The sequence below is a fragment of the Maniola hyperantus genome, chromosome 1, assembly GCF_902806685.2.
Source record: "Maniola hyperantus chromosome 1, iAphHyp1.2, whole genome shotgun sequence".
Taxonomy (NCBI): domain Eukaryota; kingdom Metazoa; phylum Arthropoda; class Insecta; order Lepidoptera; family Nymphalidae; genus Maniola; species Maniola hyperantus.
The window spans coordinates 8,492,746-8,516,117 of record NC_048536.1 but is presented as its reverse complement, the minus strand read 5'-3'; the positions used below and the strand labels follow the sequence as shown (position 1 = coordinate 8,516,117).

The 23,372-nt window shown below is 35.1% G+C and overlaps 1 protein-coding gene and 1 long non-coding RNA gene across 2 annotated transcripts; both read right to left on the bottom strand.

Moving 5' to 3' along the window:
• Positions 1-2,249: 2,249 nt before the first annotated feature.
• Pss (phosphatidylserine synthase 1 homolog l(3)77CDf) lies at positions 2,250-15,300 on the bottom strand. Its single transcript, XM_034971769.2, has 7 exons — positions 14,824-15,300; positions 13,484-13,742; positions 10,759-11,069; positions 8,378-8,632; positions 7,658-7,880; positions 7,192-7,249; positions 2,250-5,522 (listed from the first exon to the last, which is right to left on the bottom strand). Exons 1-6 carry the CDS (start codon positions 14,985-14,987, stop codon positions 7,205-7,207), a joined length of 1,257 nt encoding a protein of 418 aa, XP_034827660.1. The 5' UTR covers positions 14,988-15,300; the 3' UTR covers positions 2,250-5,522; positions 7,192-7,204.
• A 141-nt stretch (positions 15,301-15,441) lies between these two features.
• LOC138402981 (uncharacterized) lies at positions 15,442-23,195 on the bottom strand. The gene is made up of 5 exons (XR_011237290.1): positions 22,225-23,195; positions 21,211-21,417; positions 20,175-20,324; positions 18,757-19,867; positions 15,442-18,185 (listed from the first exon to the last, which is right to left on the bottom strand). It is a non-coding gene; the product is annotated as an uncharacterized lncRNA (long non-coding RNA).
• Between the last annotated feature and the right edge of the window lie 177 nt (positions 23,196-23,372).

Genomic DNA, 23,372 nt, shown 5'->3' with positions numbered 1-23,372 from the left:
CTGTCCAGAAACCTTTAGGGAGAATAGAGAGATAAACCTATTCCCGTTGACCTAGAATCATGAAATTTAGCAGATAGGTAGGTCTTATAGCACACGTAAGGGGCAAAATTCGAAATGTGTTCATGAACAAATAATTAGTATTTTCAACTTTCAAAGTAAGATTAATATACGAAGTGGGGTATATGAAAGGGCTTTCTTTACCTGTACATTCTAAACCAGATTTTTATTTATTTTTATGCATCATAGTTTTTGATTTATCGTGCAAAATGTCGAAAAAATACGACTGTAGTACGAAGCCCTCAGTGCGTGAGTCTGTCTCACACTTGGCCGGTTTTGTGTTACTTAGACCAGCCATACACGGACAGCTTGAAGCAGTCAGGATGGACTGCCTCAAGCTGCGACTGCATATTGAACTACAGACTTTTACGTAGTACGTACGTACATACACGAACCGCTCAAGCAGTTGCAACTGCTTCGGGCGGTTGGGCGGTCAAGCAGTCGCCTTGCATACACTGACTGCTCGAGCTATCGACCGCTCTCGCACAGTTACCTCCGCCCGCGCTCCTCATTCCACGTCAAGCACGCTTCCCGCCCGCACGCGTCGTTTAAGCTGCCATCGAGCAGTTAAGCTAATTGCTCGATGGCAGCTTCAAGCTGTTGACTCTGACTGCAAGAGCGATCCGTGTATGTTGATCACTGGCTAACCGCTCGAGCAGTCCGTGTATGGCCGGCCATCTGTTTCATGAAAAAAAATCTTTCGTCTGTTTATCAGATGATGGGTGAAGTTCGTTGTATAGCGGGATCGTAGACCATATTTTTCTTCACAACTATCCACTGCCTCCACTCGCTTTTACGGGTGGTTACGGTGCTAGATAGCATTTGTCTCCCCATGGATGATTTAGTTGAAAAGAGTTTCAACTAAATCCCGTTATATGACATCACTTTGACCAAATGTTTCGGTTCCGATGGGTCACTCTCACTCATTACACACTTCAATTTTAAGCGCTGTCGAGTAGGCGCGAACATGCACGCATCCATGCGAGGACGTGCGGCTGCCGCCCAGCGCCACGGGTTGTTGAGCCCCGGGCACCGCGTGGTGCATTAATATTAAAGTGGGTCTGCCCGCTGCCGATTACTTTATTTAAAAAACGACAGTAAAACAGCACGCCTCTAAATAGGGATAATGACTACTAGTCAATTCAGCGACTTTTTATCTCTCACTTAGTATTGGAGCTTGTATGAAATACACAGATGTGACGGCATAAAAATTTGACGGTAGGTACTTATAGTCTGATTTTTAATCCCGTGGAATTCTGTCATTTCTTAATGTTACCAGAGATAAAACAATTCCCACAAAGAAGAAAACTTTAAATATTGTACATATGGGTTAATTTAAGTACATAAATCAATGCCGCATGTATGTAAGATCATCATTTGAGAACAAATCAACCGATTTGGCCGATTTTTTGTTGTTTTCGTAAAGAACATGGTTTTTGTAAAAGAATTTAAAAAAAAAATCTGAATCATAATCTAAGTGTGTACTTTTAGGCACATCAAGATGATTAAAATTAAAAGGAATTAAAAATAAACTTAGAAATGTTCAACATATAAGTCAAGATTACATCCTCAAATCAACCGATCCCATTGCTGCCAGTTTCCTCTTTCCACTGTTAAAGATTGCACCCTATTTTAGTGCGAAGTTATGTCTTAAGGCTTTTTATATATTGATATGGATTTAATGTAATTTGGGGTAAAATCGAACTTCAAGTGGTGGTCACGCTGTTTTTCATACAAATAACTCCCCTGATGATAAAAATGACAACGTCAGAATTCCACCGAATTAAAAATCAGAGTATAGTTAAATCGATAATTTAAAATGGTAAGCAAACTAAAAACTAACAGCGGACGTGGATTTTACGAATTTTGGAAGACCCTCTTTTAATTAATTCCTAAGGATAAGAAAAAGTTTATTATTGACACAGGCATCATCCCAATTCTGTCTCAACTCAAATCTCCATCCGACGCACAAATAGTTCGCGACAGGTTGACATGGCAATAAGACTATGACTTATGAAGCGGGGGGACGTCCAGCACACCACCCGCCACCCGCGCTAACCCGGTGCTGGACAGCGCGGGTGGCGGGTGGGTATCCTGCACCGGGTTAGCGCGGGCGGTGCGCGAGGCGTCCCTACCCCGATTGCTATATCGACCTGTCGCTAACTAAATTTAATAAAGGAAACTGCATTACATGATTGTAAGATTAGCACACATTTATATTTGGAAGATTCAATTTCTATTTTATAAATACGAACTACCTACTTCTGAGCAATGAAATATCACCAAATTCACAGGTGTCACTTATCCTGGGGCCAACCAAATTTACATACCTACAGGTGTTTTATACTTTTATCTAAACAAAACATTGTAAAGAATGCTATCTAAACTTAATGTAGGTACATAAGTACTTAGATTATAGAATATAAACAAAAATAGTATTTATCAACTTTATTCGCATTGTTCAAAAAAGAGTCTATCTAATGAAAGCTAGAGCGATTCTTTTAGATTCGAATGTCACAACAAATTTGGTAATCATCACCAATATGGATTTTTTTTATGGATACACCAATTTGTTGGGTTCATAGGATAGAGGGGAACTCTCTGAAGACAAATATGCTACTCTGCCGGCCCTGAGTGGTTGACATAAGTAGGTAGCGCCATAAATATGGCGCTTGAAAGATGCGTGATTGTTATCAAAAATTACATGATATGGATATGGCTGGTGATGGTATAGAAAGTAAGTACTAGTTGTGCTCATGCAAACCGTATAAGGACTGATCACGATTCGGTTGCGTTTTCGAGCTATGCCCTTCCAAAGTACATGCAAAAATAAAAACAACGAGAAAAATGGCTGTTGCTCATGGAGAAAGTAAGTGGTAGCCTTACACATGCAAATTATGTAAAAACTTACCAAAAATTTGGTCGCGTTATGGAGCAATGCAATGCAAAAAAAGACTTGAATGGATATGGCTGTTGATGGTGTAATAAGTAAGCTCTAGTTATGTTTACATAAACCCTGTAAAGACTGATCTAAGATTTGGTTGCGTTTTGGAGCTATCACTGTTCATCAAGTATTTAGTCCAGTTTAAAAAGCCATGTTTTCTGCTATATGAATCTTAACCTCTAAGCAGAAAACAAGACTGATGCATAGAATTATGGTAAGCAAACAGCTACCTACCTAATAAATATTTAAAAATATAAAGTAGCAAACTTATCAAACGCATTTATTCCTAGTTGTACGTACATAGGATACATGATGATTTTGTTCACGCCGCCATTTCTTTCACTAGACAGACTCTATGAGAAGAACCCGTTTTATGGCATTAGCGCCTACTTTTCATTATTTAAACTGCGGATAATGTTACACTCAACTAACTATAGACACCCGCAATCGTATGGCTACGCCTTTAACTTTTTGTAGGGTAAATGTCAAAATGTAGGTAATGCGTAAAAAACTACTCCTCACGCGCCATTTTAACTTCTTGTGTCAAATTTCATGTCAAAAGTAGGATTTTAGTCCTTATTTTAAAGGTGAACCTAAACCGTACTTTTGACATGACAGTTGACCCATAGAGTTAAAATGGCGCGTGAGGAGTCATTTTTTACGGACTATAAGTATAAGTTTAGAATGCATAAGTTCAAAATATATGATTATATGTATATGTATATGATATATAATAAAATTAAATCAAAATCAATAGGTGTAAATAAAATTAAAATCTACCTACTTATTAAGTTTTTTATTCATAATGTTCGAAATAAGTACCTTAAATCGAAATACGAGTAGGTACAGAAAATATTAAGTATATAAATATTTTGAGTTCTATGTATGGCATTTATTTTTCATTATATAAAACACAAAAATGTTTCTACCTGAGTCCGTTATAGGCTTTGAAACCATTCTGATGTGCCCCAAACCGGTTTCGTTAGAAAGGCGAAATGCGAAAAAATGCAAAGTTGGTTTTAGACAAAAAAAATCATTGGGCATAGGTATTCTTTTTTTAACCGACTTCAAAAAAAGGAGGAGGTTCTCAATTCGTCGGAATCTTTTTTTTCCCCCAAAATCTTTCAGCTGTAGTACTAATCTTCTTCTTCTTCTTGTCCTTTTACCCACACTAAGTGGGGTCTTTTTCTTCCACCCACTTCTGTCATACGTCAACACATTATGCAACCCCTTTTTAACCGTTCTCAATTCGACGTTATGTTTTTTTTTGTATGTTTGTTACGCGATTTCTCCGCCAAATATGAACCGATTTTGACGATTCTTTTTTTGTTTAGTAGGTCACACTTGAGAGGTGGTCCAAAGTATTTTACTTTGGTGAAGATCTGATGAATACCTTCTGAGATGGAGAACAGATATCCTCGGTGGATAAGAGTAAATTGCTCGCGATAAGTGTACTAGCTTAGTAAACGGTAGGTTTTTAACCAGACACATTATATTTTAGTACAATGGGGCCACTAAAAATTGTAAAATGAAAAAAAAAAACCGACTTCAATAACCACAAACTCTAAAAAGTTAAAAATAATTTAATAAATTGATCAATATATTGTGCTATAGCGGTGATAATCAGTACGCGAGCTCAAAACTAAAGCTACGAGGGTTCCAAACGCGCCCAAGTCTGAGAACTAACTCAGCATAAAAACCAATCACTCAGACTCCAAGCAGTCTTGTCTGCTCTACCCATAGAGAATCTTCTGGGGTAGATAACTTTTTTACGCTGTTTATGCTTTTTTGCAATTATACTTTTTCAATTTAGATTATTTGACTATTATGCCTTGTAGCTATTATTATTTAAACTTTTTTGTAGTATAAACATTTATGCGTTTCTTGCAATATTCAAAACTTATATCAAATAAGTTTAGATATTTGAATGTATGCATTCTAAACTTATATAATATTGTAAACTTGTACATTTTGATAATCTGTACCCCTTTTCACCCTAAACCCGCAGAAAGTTTACAAGGTAACAATTAGGTTATAGCTAAAAATAAATAAATAATATTTGGTGTTGCTTAATGCACCTACAGTATGAGACCCCACAAATACATAGTTGCCACAAAAATGCTTGACTAGATCAGACATCGTGGCAGTGGCGTGCAGCTGATAGAGACATAAACGCACTGCTTACCCTCGTTGTAATAAATCAATGCTAATTTTTCATTAAAACCTGCCGGAAAATAAGTTCATACCTAAATGCATACCCTGGCTTGAAATCCTGTGCACGCCACTGCATCGTGGGTATTAATTACATAACAGAGCCCATGACGATCATATTTTTAATGGTACGTATAGACGTAGCGCATGGATTAATTACACCAAGATAATATTAATACATGCATTAATTATTTTGAAATTTTATGCGGTCCCTTACTGCATGTACCTACTCTACAAGAATAGAATTTATAATTTAACACACATGGAAAGGTAGCTAGCTGTAACTTCTGGTACAGTTCATCGCCATCATCTGTAACAAGAACGATAGTTTAGGTTGAGTCAGTCATTGAATTTCATCCCTGCTTTTCAGTGGGGCATTTATCCTAGGGCCATAGCCCTGGCAATGGGCATAGCCCAGGGCGGCAGGCTACAAAGGCTCCGGTCGCTTAACTTTTATTCCAGTGCGATTAGCCATAATATAGGCGCTGTCTCATGAACTTTTTACGTTTAGATACGTTTCGTTTTCTAATTTTAGCCGGAACTAATCTGCCGTCCTATGTCTAATAAGCCGTTAACGGCAAAAAATAGTTTTTGAGCTACTGCCAAAAAAACGTGGGAATTTCCAAAAACTAATGTTTCTAAAAAACTGGACAAGTGCGAGTTCCATACCATCGCACAAGATATACAAGACTAGCTGATCCCCGCGGCTTCGCCCGCGTGGATTTAGGTTTTTAAAAATCCCGTAGGAACTTTTGATTTTCCAGGACAAAAAGTAACCTATCCGTAGTAGCCCGTCTCCCCGTGATGCAAGATATCTCAGTACCAAATTTCTTTAAACTAAATTTAGTTTTTGCATTCTTTTCTTTTTAACAATGCTAAAAAGGGACAGACTATGAACTTTACATTTAAAGACTCTAAATTTTAGTGCACGCTACAAATTTAAAAAGTAGGCTCGCGACTGTGCGCTAAAATCACGGGTTTTACAATCTAAAAACTAAATTTAAAACTGTCAAACTGCGTCTGTACTTTTCATATTACATTAGTATTTAGTAAGAATAGGATGCGAATACTCTAAAATAAGTTGTGCTCAGAATCAGTACTACTATGATAGTAAAAACACCTCCGAAAGTAAAGCTTTGTTTTAGACCACATTTCAAAACCATAAAAATGGTTGTGAGCCTACCGTAAAAGATAGATATATGCTATCGCGGACTTTTTTTTAGAGCTGTTTAAGAGGAACAATTCCACCGAACATTGTGTAACTTTAACTATTTAGGCAGCGCACGCCACGGAAGCTCACAGATGAGACGACTTTTTTCACTTTATTGCAATTTTCGAAGGGATCTCTAATTTTTTTGAAAATAAAATAATATAGCCTATGACACTCAGGAATAATGTAGCTTTCTACTGGTTATTTGGTATTTTCATTTTTATTTGGTGGTATTACCCGTTTCACGATTTTTATTATTACGTTTACGTTATTCACGGTTTTTAGATTTTTCCACCTCATGTCTACTATAAGATCTACCTACCTGCCAAATTTCATGATTGTAGGTCAACGGGAAGTAACCCTGTAGGTTTCTTGACAGACACGACAGACAGACAACGAAGTGATTCTACAAGAGTTTCTTTTTTCCTTTTGAGGTACGGAACCCTAAAAACCGGCCAATTGAGAGTCAGACTCGCGCACCGACGTTCCGTACTGCAGTCGTAAATTTCAGACATAAAACTATTATGCATAAAAATAAATAAAAATATGTTTTAGAATGCACAGATAAAGCCCTTTCATAGCATCTAGCCAATATGTATAAGTTACTTAGTAGTGCACATTAACACTACTCTATCCCACACATTTTGTTTCTAAGAAAATAAGTAGGCTCCTGCATCTCTGGGATCTTTTTATATATGAGCTAAACTACCCTATGATTAATGCTATCATAAACAAAATTAAGTATTAAAAAAAATATTTTTTTGCTTACCTAACTAGAACATCTATGAATCTTTCTTGGGGCTATCGGTCGCAGTTTCCTTGTTTGGCTGAAAAATAAAAATCCAAGCTTTGAAATACTTATGTAGGTATATCTTTTTTAATTTAACGATAAGGGTGAAAATATTATGGGGGAACTCTTCATAAGATACCCTACTTCTTGGGGTAGAAATCCGGTTACGTGAGATTTTTATCCACTAAAGTCGCCTCGGTGGCCACTCGCATACTGACTATTGAAAAGATTTGAGCTCTCATATTGAACGCATCGGTGCTCCCATTTCAAAACCGCTCGCGACCCTGAAGTCACTTCGACTGGAACTATTGAACAGACGGATAACACAAGAAATGATGCAGGTAAGTTCAAACTTCACTTCTACACCTCGCTAGTGTTGTACGTAAACCCAGCAAAAGCTTAGTTAAAGAGGAATAGAGGCTATAAGTCATGTTTTGGGAATTACCTCAAAATATTGATGATACAGCACAACTCCATATACACAGCCGATTGAGACTAGAATTTGTATCACAAGCCACGCAATCACATTACACACTTGCGCTTGACCAAATAATTCCTTGCCATTCTTTACACACAACACAGATTCTGTCACCATAATGACTCCATACACCCAACACTGGGTGCCCACCCTCTTGCATCTCGGATCCGTAACATAGGTATAATACTGTCTGCAAATAAAATAAAATAACTTATCCATGACATAATACTTCATTATTATATTAACAATACTTAACACAATATGTATGATTGAGCAAAATACTGCATATTTTAGAAAGTGTCTGGTCAGTCGATAACAGTCGTTCAAAACTTACTAGTGAAAAGATTCTATATATTTTTTTCTAAATGGGCTGCGTCAGAAAACTCCGTCCGCGTCGCTCCTTCATTCAGCTTACTTCCTCGACCTTCGTTTCTGGGCAACTTCAACGGCGGTGGTACTACTCATACCTACAGCCTGCGACACGATAGGTTAACTGAACGAATCAATGCGCGGCCGTATAGACGCCTCCGCCTTCATCTCTCACTTGGCATCAACAAATATATTATTATCTCTTCTATTCGTCAGAAATCGTCCACTGTGCGGGTATGAGTCAGCGGTCTTTTACGTGAAACGAACTAAATTATGCGTAGAGTAGGTACAAGTACAATAATATTAATTTATTCTCACCTTACTGAAGGAGCAACAATGACACCAATTAAGCATAGCCTGGCAATAACTAATGGATGAGAAGGCGGCATTTCAAATATGTGTTTCAAGAAAAACGTGTTTAGTTCTGATATTTGCCAAAATACCACAAGTTGACCGAGAGCAAAGAACCTCATATAAGTACATGTGGGATCAAGCCATCGTACGGGTGTCCAATGAACTGGCGTAAATTGAAGTATAGCTCTTTTAATCTTTCCTGTGGTCGATGAGATGTCCCTTAAAAGATTCAGTAAGTAAATTATTTTTTTATAAAGCAGTTTAAAATCCGCATATTATCCTGCTTCATGTGATGGTATTATTTCACTTTGATTACCTAGGTGAACAAAGTTGAATTAAGAGTGGAATCTAATCACCTGGGAATTATATCACCTGAAGATTATAAGCGGTATAATTGTCAGTGTTTCATAATATTTACTTATACTGTACTTATTTTGGTTTAATTGGCATAGTTTAAGCAAGGTATTTTTAAATTTCTCTCTTGAAGTTCTCCAGATGATTCTTCGAGGTGTTCTTGTTCTATATTTTTAAGGTGTCCTTGAATTTGAACAGTCTCTTAAAGGAGGATGGCAAGAATGGAACCACATAATTTAAAAATCAAGGAAGCATCGTTCAAGCAATTTTATATTAATTATAATCATAAGTTTATACATTGGGGCCGATTCTCTTGTACACAATCTCTAAACTAAACTAAATTAACAGGTCTAAATCTAGTGCCATCCTTTTCCGCAAGCAACATTATGAAAGGGATAGCAATAGATTTAGGCGTGACATTTTAGTTTAGTTTAGAAATTGTGTACAATGGAAATAGCCACAATGTTTATATAAAAATTATGCGAGTTAAAAGAAAGAAAATATTATAATTTATTAAAAAATAAGTCATCTTGCAGCAACGGAAAGTTTTCCGCAATTTACATTTACATGACAGTCCTTGTCATTATTTTTTATGGATGTTTCGACACCGTCGAGTAGGTACCTTCTTTAAAAGTATCGATACTTACTCGAATCGATACTTTTTAATTTTTTATGTCAATGAATTTATCAGTAACTTACTTACTTAACTTATCGGTAACAAGTGCTTTTAGGATATTATTTTATATAGTTTTTTATTTAATTAGTAGATTATTAAAACACGATTAATAATTTTAGATTACATTTTACTTTGGGTATTTTTTTTTCTCCCACTTTTTTAGACTTACGATTTGCGTTTTTCTTAATTTTGTTACGTTATACAATTTTATTATTAATAAGTTTCCATGATGAACGATACCCCTTTGAGTGGGTCCCAAAATACATGCATTCTCGCCACCCTCCTTTTCAAATATTTTAGAACTTTAGTATTCTTGAATGTAAAGGTATTCTGAAATAACATTTAAAAATTTAAGAGACCGCTTGAATTTAGGAGCACCTCAAAATTAAAGAGATCCTTAAAATTTAAGGACATAATAATATTTAAGAATAAGTAGGTACTTATTTAATTTAAAGGTGATTTAGTATGGTGATACAAGGTGTGTGACCCAGGTTTCAACTTTTAAATTCCACTTTGACCAGCTGGGTAATATCACCAGAATGATCAAAGTGGAATTAAAAGCTGAAACTTTTATTATAACCTAGCTGCCCTGGTGAACTTCGTTCCGCCTAAACAGTCGATTCAATTTTTTTATTTTTTTCTCTCATTAATTTCTTCTTTCGTTCTCTCTTTTTTTATTATAATAAAAGAATATTATAAAAAAAGAATTAGCAAATCGGTTCAGCGGTTCTCGAAATTTGCGATGAGCAACACATTTAGTGATTCATTTTAATATTATAGAAGACTAGATGATGCCCGCGACTTCGTCCGCGTGGATTTACGTTTTTTTTAAATCGCGTGGGAACTCTTTAATTTTCCGGGATAAAAAGCCTATGTCCTTCCCCAGGATATAAGCTAACTCTGTACCACATTTCATCAAAATCGGTTGAACGGTTAGGCCGTGAAAAGCTAGCAGACAGACAGACAGACACACTTTCGCATTTATAATATTAGTATGGATAGTAAGCGTTTTAGAAACTAAACAAGATATTAAAAGGAAGATTGCAGGAATTAACTATGAGTAGAACATTGTCTATCACATTGTTTTACTCACTTTTTTTTTTTTTTTTTTTTTTTTAAATTCTTCTTTCTTCAATCACACCGCAAAGGATCGGCGTGTTTTTTTGCATGGATAATAGTGTAAGAGCTGGAGAGTGACATCTAGACTACCTTTATCCCGGAAAATCAAAGAATCACGGGATTTAAAAAACCTAACATCACGCGAACAAAGTCACGGGCTTCATCTAGAATGTTATAATTATAAAAAATATCTTACCTAATGCTAACCCATTTGTATTCTCTCATTTCCAAAACTTTACAAATTTTTAATCCAACCCATATTCCCAACCCATTACAAACTAGGACATCTAATATAACAGAATCCCACCAGCATTCTAGGAAATTTGGTAGCAAGTGAGCAAATGCTATTTCGGTTATTTCCCACATGATTGAAATAGCCCAGAGTAATCCTGTATGTCGAAACAGTATAGCTTTAAACATCCAGCCCAAAAAATGGCCCCATGCAAATACATCCACATGTGACCAAATCCTTGACAAACTGATATCAGAGCAATTAACTGCATACTCCTGAAAAATTAATACTAAATATTACACAATAACAAGTTACCTATTATGAGCCATTACAGCTAGAGTAGATTATAAACTCATGTCAAACTAGTACATTATTGTCCAGGCCGGAAATAAAGCTAAGGGAATATGTGTGTGGTTTAATTTTACTTTATTTTTTTCCGAATCTTTATTGTCCTGACAAATAATCACAACCATTATTATTTAGTTTGTTTTTAATTGCATACACTATTAATTAAAAGGCTAAATAAGTAAGCGAAATTTAAATTTTCAAAACGCATCGCCATTGGTCGAAACGAAACGACGTTACGGTTCATGTTTTCTGATTTATCGGCGTCATAAATGACTGCACTATATTATTAATTAATAATATACAGAAATAAAATTAGTAAGTTTGTTCGTAGGAAGTAATCTTGTAGTAGTTGTTAACGTTTATGCTATGTGTCCTTTAGTTATAAATCTTGTTGTATGTAAATACTTGTGTATGTGTAAATGTTGTTGGTTAGTCAAATAAAATAAAATAAAATAAAATAAATCTCTGGAACTACCAAATCGAGTTTGAAAGTTCTTTCACCAGTAGGTAGAATGCTACATTATTCTTTAGTGACGGGCTATATTTTTTTCTTTATTTTATTCAATTGTAATAATGAGTACCTGACTGTTAGGTAAACCAAAGTATGATTTAGTGCGGTAAACTGCTGGTTGATTGCGGAAAAACTGCATCAATCATTATTACAATCTCAATTTGTTGTAATTCAGCAATATATTATAAACAGGATTTGTAATAAGTGCTTCAAAAGCGGCCCGAAAAAGAAAAGCAAAAAAAAAATTAAAAAAATCGACTTCCAAAACCACTACAAAGTAAAAAAATAACTTTCGTTTCTACACGTGTATGTATGTATGAAGTCGGGTGAGCATAATAAAAGAAACTAGAAATCAAAGCGTGCATCTTATTTTAAGCTTTTTAGTGTAAGTAGTCATTGCTTGGCACCTAAAATATCAATTCACCAGCAAAACTTTCGAAATCCACACGGCTTAGGAGGTCCTTGCACCTTGCAGCATCAGGATTGAAGAGTTGGGACTCGGAATTCAACAACAAAGTCTATGCTCGGCATTTACGATATTACTTTACCAGGAACAGCTCCTGAATCTTTATAGTTTAGGAGTGCTGTACCATGCATCATCAGGTTTGAGGAGTTTTGACTTGCAGTGTAATCATGAAGCTGTTGCTTGATAGTTGATACCTAAAATATCATTTTACCATCAGAAATTCCCGAATCCCCACAGCAATTGTAATTTTGCAATTGTGCATTGTAAGGTCTACATCTCCTGAGGATGCTCCGGTGTCGGGGCGTGCGTCTAGTGTTTTTTGGGATTTGTGTGGTGCTGCGTGGTGGCGGTGCGTATTGCTTGCCGAGTGGCTGCTTTTCCTGCATGGTTAGAAGTGGGAGGGCGGGCGGTGCATTTCGCATGCTGCATGTTGCATCATACAGATTCGACCTTATTCAGCGGATTACAGCAAATTAAGCTTTTGGATCATTGAATTAAAAAAAAACAAATCGGTTAAGAATTCTCGGAGATTTCGGTGTATACATGTATAAAAACAGAACTCCTTTTTTGAAAGTCGGTAAAAAAGTAGCCTATGTTATTTCTTGATTAATCCTCTACTTGTCTGAGAAAGTCCCGTCAATATAAGTTCAGCTATTTCGAATATTAGCCTGTTCAAACAGACAGACAGACAGAAATTTTAAAAACGTGTGATTCTGTTATGGTACAGTTCAAATAACTATATGAGCTAATTTGAGGTAGTTATTTCGAAATTACAAACAGACACTTCAATTTAATTTATTAGTATAGATATAGATATGGGTTTTAAGGGCGAACTGTACTTTTAACATGACAATTGACCCATAGAGTTCAAATGGCGCGTGAGGAGCATGGACCAACAAAGTACGATATTAGTCCTGTAGGGCTAATTGCATTGCATTGTTACAACAAGAATACCATAAATTCAGCCAATCACAACAATTAAGATTGTAATACTGATTGATGCAGGTTTTTCGGAATCGACCTTCTTATTATAAAGCTAAACCATACACATGACAGTTAACACACATAGTTTAAAGGGCGAGTGAGTTCTCATTTTGTATGGAGTATAATCAGTAGCGTGCAGATCATAGAGGCATAAATGCACTGCTTACCCCAGTTGTAATATCTCAATGCATAATTTTCATTATGACCTGCAAGTAAACAGGTTCCTACCTAACTAATGCCTACCCTGGCTTCAAACCCTGTGCACGCCACTGAGTATAATGTTATGCATTTTGTTTTACTATATTGAATGAACTGTTCATAAAAGAGAAGTTTATACAATGTTGTTCATTCAGGCTATACCAATGATTTAGATGTCTTACCTTATCCATATCAATATGGAAATTGCGTAAATTTGGATCTATCCAATACATTATTTCATACACTGTAGAATGGCTTTGAAATAGAAGAAACAGTAGTGCCAGTAAGTAAAGCACCGACATGCCAAAAACAATTCTCCAGACAGCAGGGTGGGGTCTAGTAAATGGTCCATTAGGAAATGTAAGTACTGATATTATGAGAAAGAAAAAAATCACACAGCATATACCAGCCCATATGTTATCTTGTGTACTATTTTCATCCCTGTGAAATCCAAAGAGGAAATGAATACTTAAAAGATAGCATTTATAAAAGGACAACCAGGCCAGGCAGGAAGGTCAGGCCGAGGATTTTGACACATTTTAGGTTACCTAACTCTCCGCCCCTCTTATTTTTATATATAGTACTCTTATATAATCCTCAATGACAGCATCGTATTTCCTAAGAAATGGTAAAATGAGAATTTTAATACTTTTTGATAATCTGTTTGATTTGAAGCTATAACATAATAATAAGCTAACCACGTTTTTAATTTTTTTGCATGTTTCCTAAGAAAAACATCAATTTTCACATATTTTTAAAAAATTAGGAAAAGCAATTTCTTTGCGCTACTTCTATTGCGCAACCATTTTCGCCCATTTTATGGTTTTAAAATATTTACCAAGAGCTGTGTTTGAGTAAAGGCACCACTGAAGTAACTGATTCTGTGGTCAATACGGCGTTAGAGGCCATATTTTTATCAGTTCAATTGGAATAGTAATAGTTTTATTTTCTAGAATGTGGTACAATTTGGTCTTAAATCTATTTTGTTCTAACATATTCAACTTAGTGTGCAAATTATTATAGTACATTATCATATCATAGTAAAATGTAAAGATTTACAATCAATAACATCCACTTAACTCATCTATATACATATATATAAAAGGAAAAGGTGACTGACTGACTGATCTATCAACGCACAGCTGAAACTACTGGACGGATCGGGCTGAAATTTGTCTCAGTCTGACCCTTGTACCTACCTACCTACCAACATACTTAATAAAAAATTGTTTAAAAAACAAAGCTTACTTAAGCTCATGCTTTCAATTAAAGTGTAACATCACTACCCATATTATAAATGCAAAAGTGTGTTCGTTTGTTGGTTTGTCCTTCAATCACGTTGCAAGGAAGCAACGGATCACCGTGATTTATTGCATGGGTATAGTTTAAGATTGGGTGAGGCTCCTTCTTATCCCGGAAAACCGAAGAGTTCCCATGGGATTTTTAATAACCCAATTCCACGTGGACGAAGTCGCGGGCGGCTAGTACTAGTATTAAATAGTCATAGATGAAGTCTACTAACCTGACAAACGCTGTGTATATTACTGAAGCGATTGATACTGCCAATAAGGTTATGGTATGTGGTTTGTAAAAAAACTCCAATGATATATCATCAACCGGACGTTCATTTATGTAACTGAAGGCGTCCTTAGACTCGTCAGTTACTGCCGAATTCCCAAGTTCCATTGTAATATTTACATTGAGAAAGAAAACAAGTTTTTTCACTTAAGAAAGAAGAATTGCCAACACTTCCAGTTAAGCATCTTCATCTCGTGTTATGATACATCATGTAATAATACATTAAGATTATGAAAATTGAGTTCAAGAAGTCACACAGTAATTTACACTTCAGTAATAATGGAATTTTTTATGGTTCACAACGAAATAAGGTGATTTTCACAGAGTATTTTTCCTGAGTTTCAAGCAGTTTCAAGGAATTGGAATTTTGTCAGGTTGTATCTTGGATTTTACATTTTCAGGCCCACAGAGAATAACCAGGCAGACCGCAGACCATAAGGCAGACGAAGCGTAGAGAAATAGCTGTGTTCGTTTGCTGCTCTTTGTGCGCATCGTAGTGATTACATAGGTGGTACCATAGATTATCTACTATATACTAGAAATAGATGTGCGACTCTAGATTTCTTTTTCAAAGTTACGCGTGTACTCACATCTAGAGGGCACTAAAAGCGCGCTAGGCGTGCGAGAGCGCGAAAATTTAAATGCTATTTAAATGTACTTTACTAGAATATTTTATATTTTTGGAACACGTTTTAAATAAACATTAATAATTCCATTAACGTTTGTTTAAAACATGTTTAAAAATATATATTACAAGACTATGACTCTTTGAGCTACTTAATTATAACTATATTATAGAAAGAAAAAGGTTTTAAGGTTTTGTAAATATTTATTATCATAAATTCGTAACTAGGTAGATACATAAAATACAATAGAATAGAAAACAATACGAAGTGTATGTAAACACTATAAAATACATACCCAAATTCAAGACCCGCAAGATTGTGAAATAATTACTATTCAAATTTAACATTTTCGGTTATTTACTTTTAATAATTTTCAAATTATTACCACAATTGGTGTATTTGTGTAGTCAGAAAACAATAAAATAATTGTTATATGAGCCAAAGATAATTAACATAAAGCTAGCTTTAAGTTTTATTGTAATATTCAAAATAAAAAAAATTAACATAAATTATATTAAATAAAATTCCCTGTAAATAAACTGTAAAATAATAAACATAAATTATACTAAATCAAGTAATCAATAAAACCAATCTACTAGATTGATTTTATTGATGGGAATTTATGTTTACTAGCTTATGCCCGCGATTTCGTTCGCGTGGACTACACAAATTTTGAACCCCTGTTTCACACACTTAGAGTTGATCTTTAACAATGAGATTTTAACATATGAGCTTAATAAAATATGTCATACTGCAAATTGCAAAAATATTAACTACAAAACTTTATAGACACTTCAAAACTGACAGAGTTTCATACAAACTTCAAACCCCTATTTTATCCCTTCAGGGGTTGAATTTTGAAAAATCCTTTCTTAGCGGACGCCTACGTTATAATAGCTATCTGCATGCCGAATTTCAGCGTGATCCGTCCAGTAGTTTGAGCTGTGCGTTGATAGATCAGTCAGTCAGTCAGTCAGTCAGTCACCTTTTCCTTTTATATATAGATTATATTATATTTGACTAGTGCCACAAAGGCAGTAATATTAAAAACATAATTACACAAATTAATCACACAGGATTGGCAAGAGTCTGTGATCAATCTACAATTAACAATTTAATCCCCCATATTTGTTAAAAGGAATACAAAACAATTTACTAAAGAAAACAATTTAGTAAAGACTGCCAAACGGATATAGCTTCTGTTAGATATTGATGCAGAAGATGACTTACGAATGTGCAATAGTTGACAGAAGCTTGAATGATTCCCCTTATCTAAATATATAAAAGGAAAGGGTGACTGACTGACTGACTGACCTATCAACGCACAGCTCAAATTACTGGACGGATCGGGCTGAAATTTGGCATGCAGATAGCTATTTTGAAGTAGGCATCCACTAAGAAAGGGTTTTTGAAAATTCAACCCCTAAGGGGGTGAAATAGGGGGTTGAAACTTGTGAAGTCCACGCGGACAAAGTCGCGAGCATAAGCTAGTTTTATCAAACGAAGTCTGTAATTCAACTACTGATTTCATTAGATTGCATAAAATAGATTATTTACCTTTATGTGTTTGATAATATCTCAACGCCTGAATTTTTATGCTATCATTTTCAGTATCTGAATTTTTACCTTTTAAAATTTTATTTACATTATTGCACCAGCTGTGAATAATCAATTTGATCACAAAATTTATTATATAATTTTTCAAATTGACTTTGTGTGTATCACATGTTAAAAAATCAAAACTTGTACTCTGATCAACTAATAATTTTATCATTTGACTTTTGCCACTTTTCCCAGGATCATTTTTTAACATGCTTTTTACTATTTTTATTATATTTCTCACACAATTTGAAAAGTTACGCGAGGGTCGGTAAAGAGATCTCCTTGTGATATCGATAGAATGTATGTATTCATCTGCTTGAGGTGGGGTGGTGTCACACAATTCATTATTGCATTTTATACAAGATTTACACACATTCCTTTTTAGCTTTTTTATGACAAACCCTGTCACATACTTTTTAGTTTCAGAGATTATTAATTTGTCTCCAATTTCTGAACTACTATCTGCCAAATTTTCTATACTTAGATCTGTATCCATTGGCTCATTGCTCATCGGGGGCTCTTTGATGTCATTTTCTATCAAAAGACAATCTAAATTTTGTAACATTTTGTTAGGATCTTCCTCACAGTTAGCCCCTAATGAGTGACTTGAATTTAAATTATTTACAAGTAATGTTTTGTAAATACTTTCAAACTGCTGGCAGGTAGGGTTTGTGTTTCTAGCCCCGTGGCTCCTCACAGAGGAGAAAAAGTTTTCCACAGGATCTTGGTTAAAACAGCGCGTTAACAAACTAGTTACATTATGTTTTTCATTTAGATATAGCCACAATTCTTTCATAACTTTAATATTGTGGATCCAATTTTTAATTGATGGAACCTGTTCATAACGAATACTTACTGTTCCATCTTTTTTTTTTTGTTTCCATCTTAAATCGCATTGATTTTAATATTGGCACACTTTCATCCCATAATTTAAAATGGTCAGAGTTCATTTTCAAACAATTTTTATATATTTTATGGGTCTTTTTATAAGACCCTCCATTAAAGGAGTCAAAAAGACGATCAAATAATAGCAGCAAGTCGGCTGTGTCAGCACACTCTTGTGGTAGTAAATTATTTTCTGAAAAAGAAAAAAGATTAAAAATTAAATACTTAAATAAATACTTAAATATATTTTTTTATACATAAATGTCAGGCCACATTTACATGGATTTGTAGCTGATGCTCGCGACTTCACCCGCGTGGATTTAGGTTTCTTAAAATCTATGAACTCTATGATTTTCAGAGAAAAAAGTAGTGTCCTTCCCTAAGAAGTTATTTGTATACCAAACGTCAAAATTGGGTGGGCTGTGGGTCGATTTCATAAAACCGGCATCAATCATTATTACAATCTCAGTTGTTGTGATTGGCTGAATTTGTGCGATTCTTGTTGCAACAATGCATTGTAGCCAATAGTGAGCTGGCGTCAACCATTTATAATATTAGTATGGAGTTGTGGATGTTTTAAAGTTGCACTATCATCACATTACAGATGTAAAATAGCGCCATATATGTTGCTAATAAATAATTATTGAGAATAAGATTAGTCCTTGCTAGTCAAGTAGTACCAAAGTCTGATGAATTAATTCTAAAGTGAAGAAGGTCTTCAAATATCAGGTCTTTAAAAGTTTCAGAACATTAACAGTACTTACTTGCACAAAATCGTAGCGCTCCTGATACACGCTGACTAAAAACTTGTGCAGCATGTTTTACTTTCATCTTCGGAATTTTCTCTATGAGTACATGAGCTTCTGTTAACTTGTTGCACATTCGTAAGTCATCTTCTCCTGCATCAATATCTAACAGAAGCTTTAAATGTATCCATTTAGCAGTCTTTACTTCGTCCTCCTGTGTGAATCTTAATTCTTTTGTCAGTAAATTGTTTCGTATTCCTTTTAACAAATGTGGGGGATCAAATAAGGGGAATATATTATTATTTTCTACAGCAAAACTACTATCCCTAGGCTCGTTGCCTAATCTAAGACAATCTACTTTAGTCTCTTTTATCAGCTCATTTATAACTTTGTTGTTAATTGTAGATTGATCACAGACAGTTGAGACGACAGCCAATCCTGTTTGATTAATTTGTGTAATTATGTTTTTAATACACCTTTTTAATATTACTGCCTTTGTGGCACTTTTGCAAAACAAATAGCAAATTGGCTGTTTGAACTTAGCTTTTAGCCCCTTTATCATGAATACCAAAACATGGTCAGCAATATTCTCTGTAATTTCATTTCCCCCAAAATCTTCAAATCCGATTACTTGATCGAATGCTGTATTGAAATGTAGGGATGGAGACAAAGACATTTCATCAAAGATTAATACACATAATCGTTGCTCCATCCCCAATTTGTCTGCCGCATTTTTCAAAAGTTTAATTATCGCAGGGTTTAAGCCTGGTTTAATTGTTATTTGTTTAAGGACATCCAGTAATGTTCGTTTTGATGGCAAAGTTAACATTTTTCTCAAAAAGTTATAGCCTTTTGGACTTTTCTTATATATCGAGAGTGACATTAATTTTTCTGCATGATTAAATCTTCTTCCACGGCTTTTTTTTGTTATGCTGTGTTAATTGCATTTTTACAAGTGTTTGAGCAGGCATAGGTAAGTATTTTAGAACCTTGTTAAATAATTTTGTTTTTGACATTTTTTTTGCTATCTTTACTTGGTTTCTTTGTTCGAATAATTTATTTTTCAAATTAACTATTTTCCTTAACAATTTCTGAACTTTGAGATTCACATGTCTTTGACCAGCTTTTCCTGAAAAAAAAAAAGGTGTTTTTATTAAGTATACATTAACTATTAGACAATTTTCAATACTCTATTCTTGTTAAAATCTTGTTAAACAGTAAAGATTTTTTATCTCTTATTTAATTAAATTAAATTAAATTTATTGGATATTATTACATATTAAATTACATATAAGGAACACAAAAAATACTTATAATACAGATAAAAACAAGTAATAACAATTAAGTAGACCTAGGTCTAGTGGGGTGCCAGCCAGGTAACCTCCCAGTGTGTATGTGTGTATGTGTATTATTTGTTGTTTATGGCCACAACTTACTAGTAATTATTTTTTTCTGAATCTGAGTTTGAGAATATCCTGCTTGGATGCTGTGAACCACAGATGGGGTACTTTGAGCGACCGATTGATTATGTGTAGAACTTTCTGGTTGATTTATTGTATTAGCATCTAGACTTGAATCAATGGCACCTGAAATATGCAAAATAGAGTTTTAGAAGAAGTGTTTATGTTATAATTATTAGTTATAGAGGAGGAGATGTCTCTCAACAAGTTCAAAGTTTTCATAAAACGTAAACTAATTGAAAAATCCTATTACAATGTAAAGGATTATTTAAATGATAAGCAAGCTTGGGAATGAGTTGCTTAACGACTTTGTGATAGTTCTAATAAGTTACAATAAATTTGTAAAGTGGTGATAATAAAAAGAATACCCGGCTGAGTTTGTTGTGGGCTCTTCTCAGACCTGGGCGCGTTTGGAACCCTCGTAGCTTTAGTTTTAAGTTTGCGTTATAATTATCACCACTATATTATCTTACAAATCTAACACTATACCAGACAATCAATAAGAGTAATTTATTACCTATTTTGAATAAATCATTTGACTTTGACTTTGACTTTGACTTTGACTTATACATAGTTAGTTTCTGTCTGCAACTTCATTAGGAGATTTCAGTTTTGAAGATTCCATAGAAACATTTGTACTTATTACATTTGATACCAAGTGGGGTATCCCGTAGCGCTGCCAAGTCGATTTTTTTGATATTAACAATAAACCTCTACAGTTTTGCGGCTTGTTAAGAAAAGTGATCTGTTTTACTCTTGTGTATTACAGAACCCTATGTGCTGTGTCCAACTCGCACTTGGCCAGTTATTTTCTACATAACAGTTCTTGATTTATCGTGCAAAACGTCGAAAAATACGACTGAAGTATGGGACCCTCTGTGCACAAGTCTGACCCACACTTGGCCAGTGTTTTCAAGCTTCTACAATCTGTGCTTTGACCTATTATTGACATGTCAATCAATGTAATTTCTCAAAATCCTCTCTACTGTAATAACTAATAAATAAAACTCACCAAGGTTAAGAGAAGGAAATGCTGTCTTTGCTAGTCTTTTACTGTGATGGTATAAAAAACGATCTTCAAAGTGGTGATTGCAAATTCGATAATTCGTATATATTTCATCATCAGTCTTGCTTTCTAAATCTTGTCCTACTATCTCTTTCCATTGTTGAAATCGTTTCAAAGAGGAGTGGCCAGGTTTTGGAAAGTGATGCAAAACATCTGAAAAAGTAGTAACATAAAATATGCAATATATTATTGTATTATCTATACTTATTGTACTTATTTACTTAATCTCTATAATATATATATAAAAATGAATCACTGAATGTGTTGCTAAGCGCAAATTTCGAGAACAGCTGAACCGATTTCGCTAATTCTTTTTTTATAATATTCCTTGAAGTACGAGGATGGTTTTTATGGAATTGCCCGAAATCGACTAGGCGGTAAGACGTTCGCTGGGGCAGCTAGTAAAATATAAAAAAACCATAGTCATTAAAGTTCTAAATAATATCTAATGTTGTACCTACGTACCTACACTTAATTACAAAACAAAAAATGTACAGAATTAGTAGTCAATAATCCTTACCAATATTATAAATGCAAAAGTATGTCAGGCTGTCTGTCTGCTAGCTTTTCACAGTCAATTTGTGTAACCGTTTATGATAAAAGTTAGAAGGTACAGAGAAGCTTGCATCCAGGTAAGGACATAGGCTACTTTTGCCTCGGAAAATCAAACAGTTCCCATGGGATTCTTTAAAACCCTAAACCAACGTAGACAAAGTGGCGGGCATCATCTATTTGGTGAAGAGATAGCTTGCATCGGAGACGGTTGTAGGCTACTTTTATCACGGAAAATTGGACTTCTCACGGGATTTCTAAAATGGTTTTTTGGATGATATCCACGTGGACGAAATCGCAGGAATTATTTAGTATCATGATAAAATACCTAATGTACTAATGGAGCATAGAGTTTGACTCGTTTAAGAGATTTGTGTTAGATTACAAGTGAGCTGATTATAAACTTACCGAATTGCTCACATCCGAACACACATCGAGATCTCCGTGGCATTTTCCCTGCACAAATCTATCGACAGAAAATCTTTTCACAAAGCAAAAACAAGTCCGTAATCCGTAGCCGTGGTCAATCGTTCAGGCATGAATCGAGTCCGTAAATCAATCCTTAGGTAGTTATCGAGGTGGTTAAAGGAAACACAGAGTCCAGTAAACAAAGCAGGGTCAGATAAATTTATCAGAAATAGAAATATTTAGAACCGCACAAACAACAATACACGAAAACATGAAAAGTTTTGAACTTCAACGGTGACCAGGGTTGCCAGATATTTACCAATTGAATTCGCCCGTTTTTTTTTTTTTTTTAATAGATATAGCGAGCAAGCGAGCAGGCGGGTCACCTGATGTTAAGTGATTACCGCCGCCCATGAACATTTGCAGCACCAGAGGAGCCGCCGATGCGTTGCCGGCCTTTAGGAATTTGTTTTAGGATTTTGCCTGCTGAGTAGCCTAAAATCGCCCGTTTCTATCTTCCAGGGGCCCTACCGCGGTTGTTTGACAGCTACAATGTTACGATCACAATCATCTCTGATTGGTTAATGCTCGCTCACTATTGGCTACAATGCATTGTTGCAACAAGGATTGCACAAATTCAGCCAATCAGAACAATTGAGATTGTAATAATGATTGATACCGGTTTTAGACAATCGCCCTACTGGTAGCCTAAATGGTTACTGGTAGCCAATCGAGATTTTTGGGCGCCGATTGGCCCCCCGAGGTAGCCTAAATGGCGGTAATTCGCCTTATCTGGCACCACTGACGGTGACTGTGGCTGTCCAAATGTTTGTAATTTAAAATTACAACAATGTGCCCGCCATCTATTTACGTCTTTTATTAACTGTTATCTATTTGTTTAGCCGTACTCGCGCTTAGATGGCACCACAAGCGAATTTCAATTTGCGATTTTTTAATGTTCTGGAGTTGCACCCCTATTTAGTGCGCTTGTGCGCGATTCATGCTTTTGATTTTTTTTACTGGTTTTACGGCTCTGGGTTCTAGCCTCTTTGAGCCTCATTGCTCATGCTTTTGTGATCTCATTCACTTTCTCAGAAGCAATACCCTGTACCATACCTGTACACGTACACACTCACATGCTCACCATA

Coding starts and splice junctions, on each gene's coding strand:
- Pss (XM_034971769.2), bottom strand. CDS start 14,987: ATGGAACTTGGGAATTCGGCAGTAACTGACGAGTCTAAGGACGCCTTC. Junction 13,743..14,823: donor ATATACACAGCGTTTGTCAG/GTTAGTAGACTT, acceptor TGGATTTCACAG/GGATGAAAATAGTACACAAG. Junction 11,070..13,483: donor TCCATATTGATATGGATAAG/GTAAGACATCTA, acceptor TTAATTTTTCAG/GAGTATGCAGTTAATTGCTC.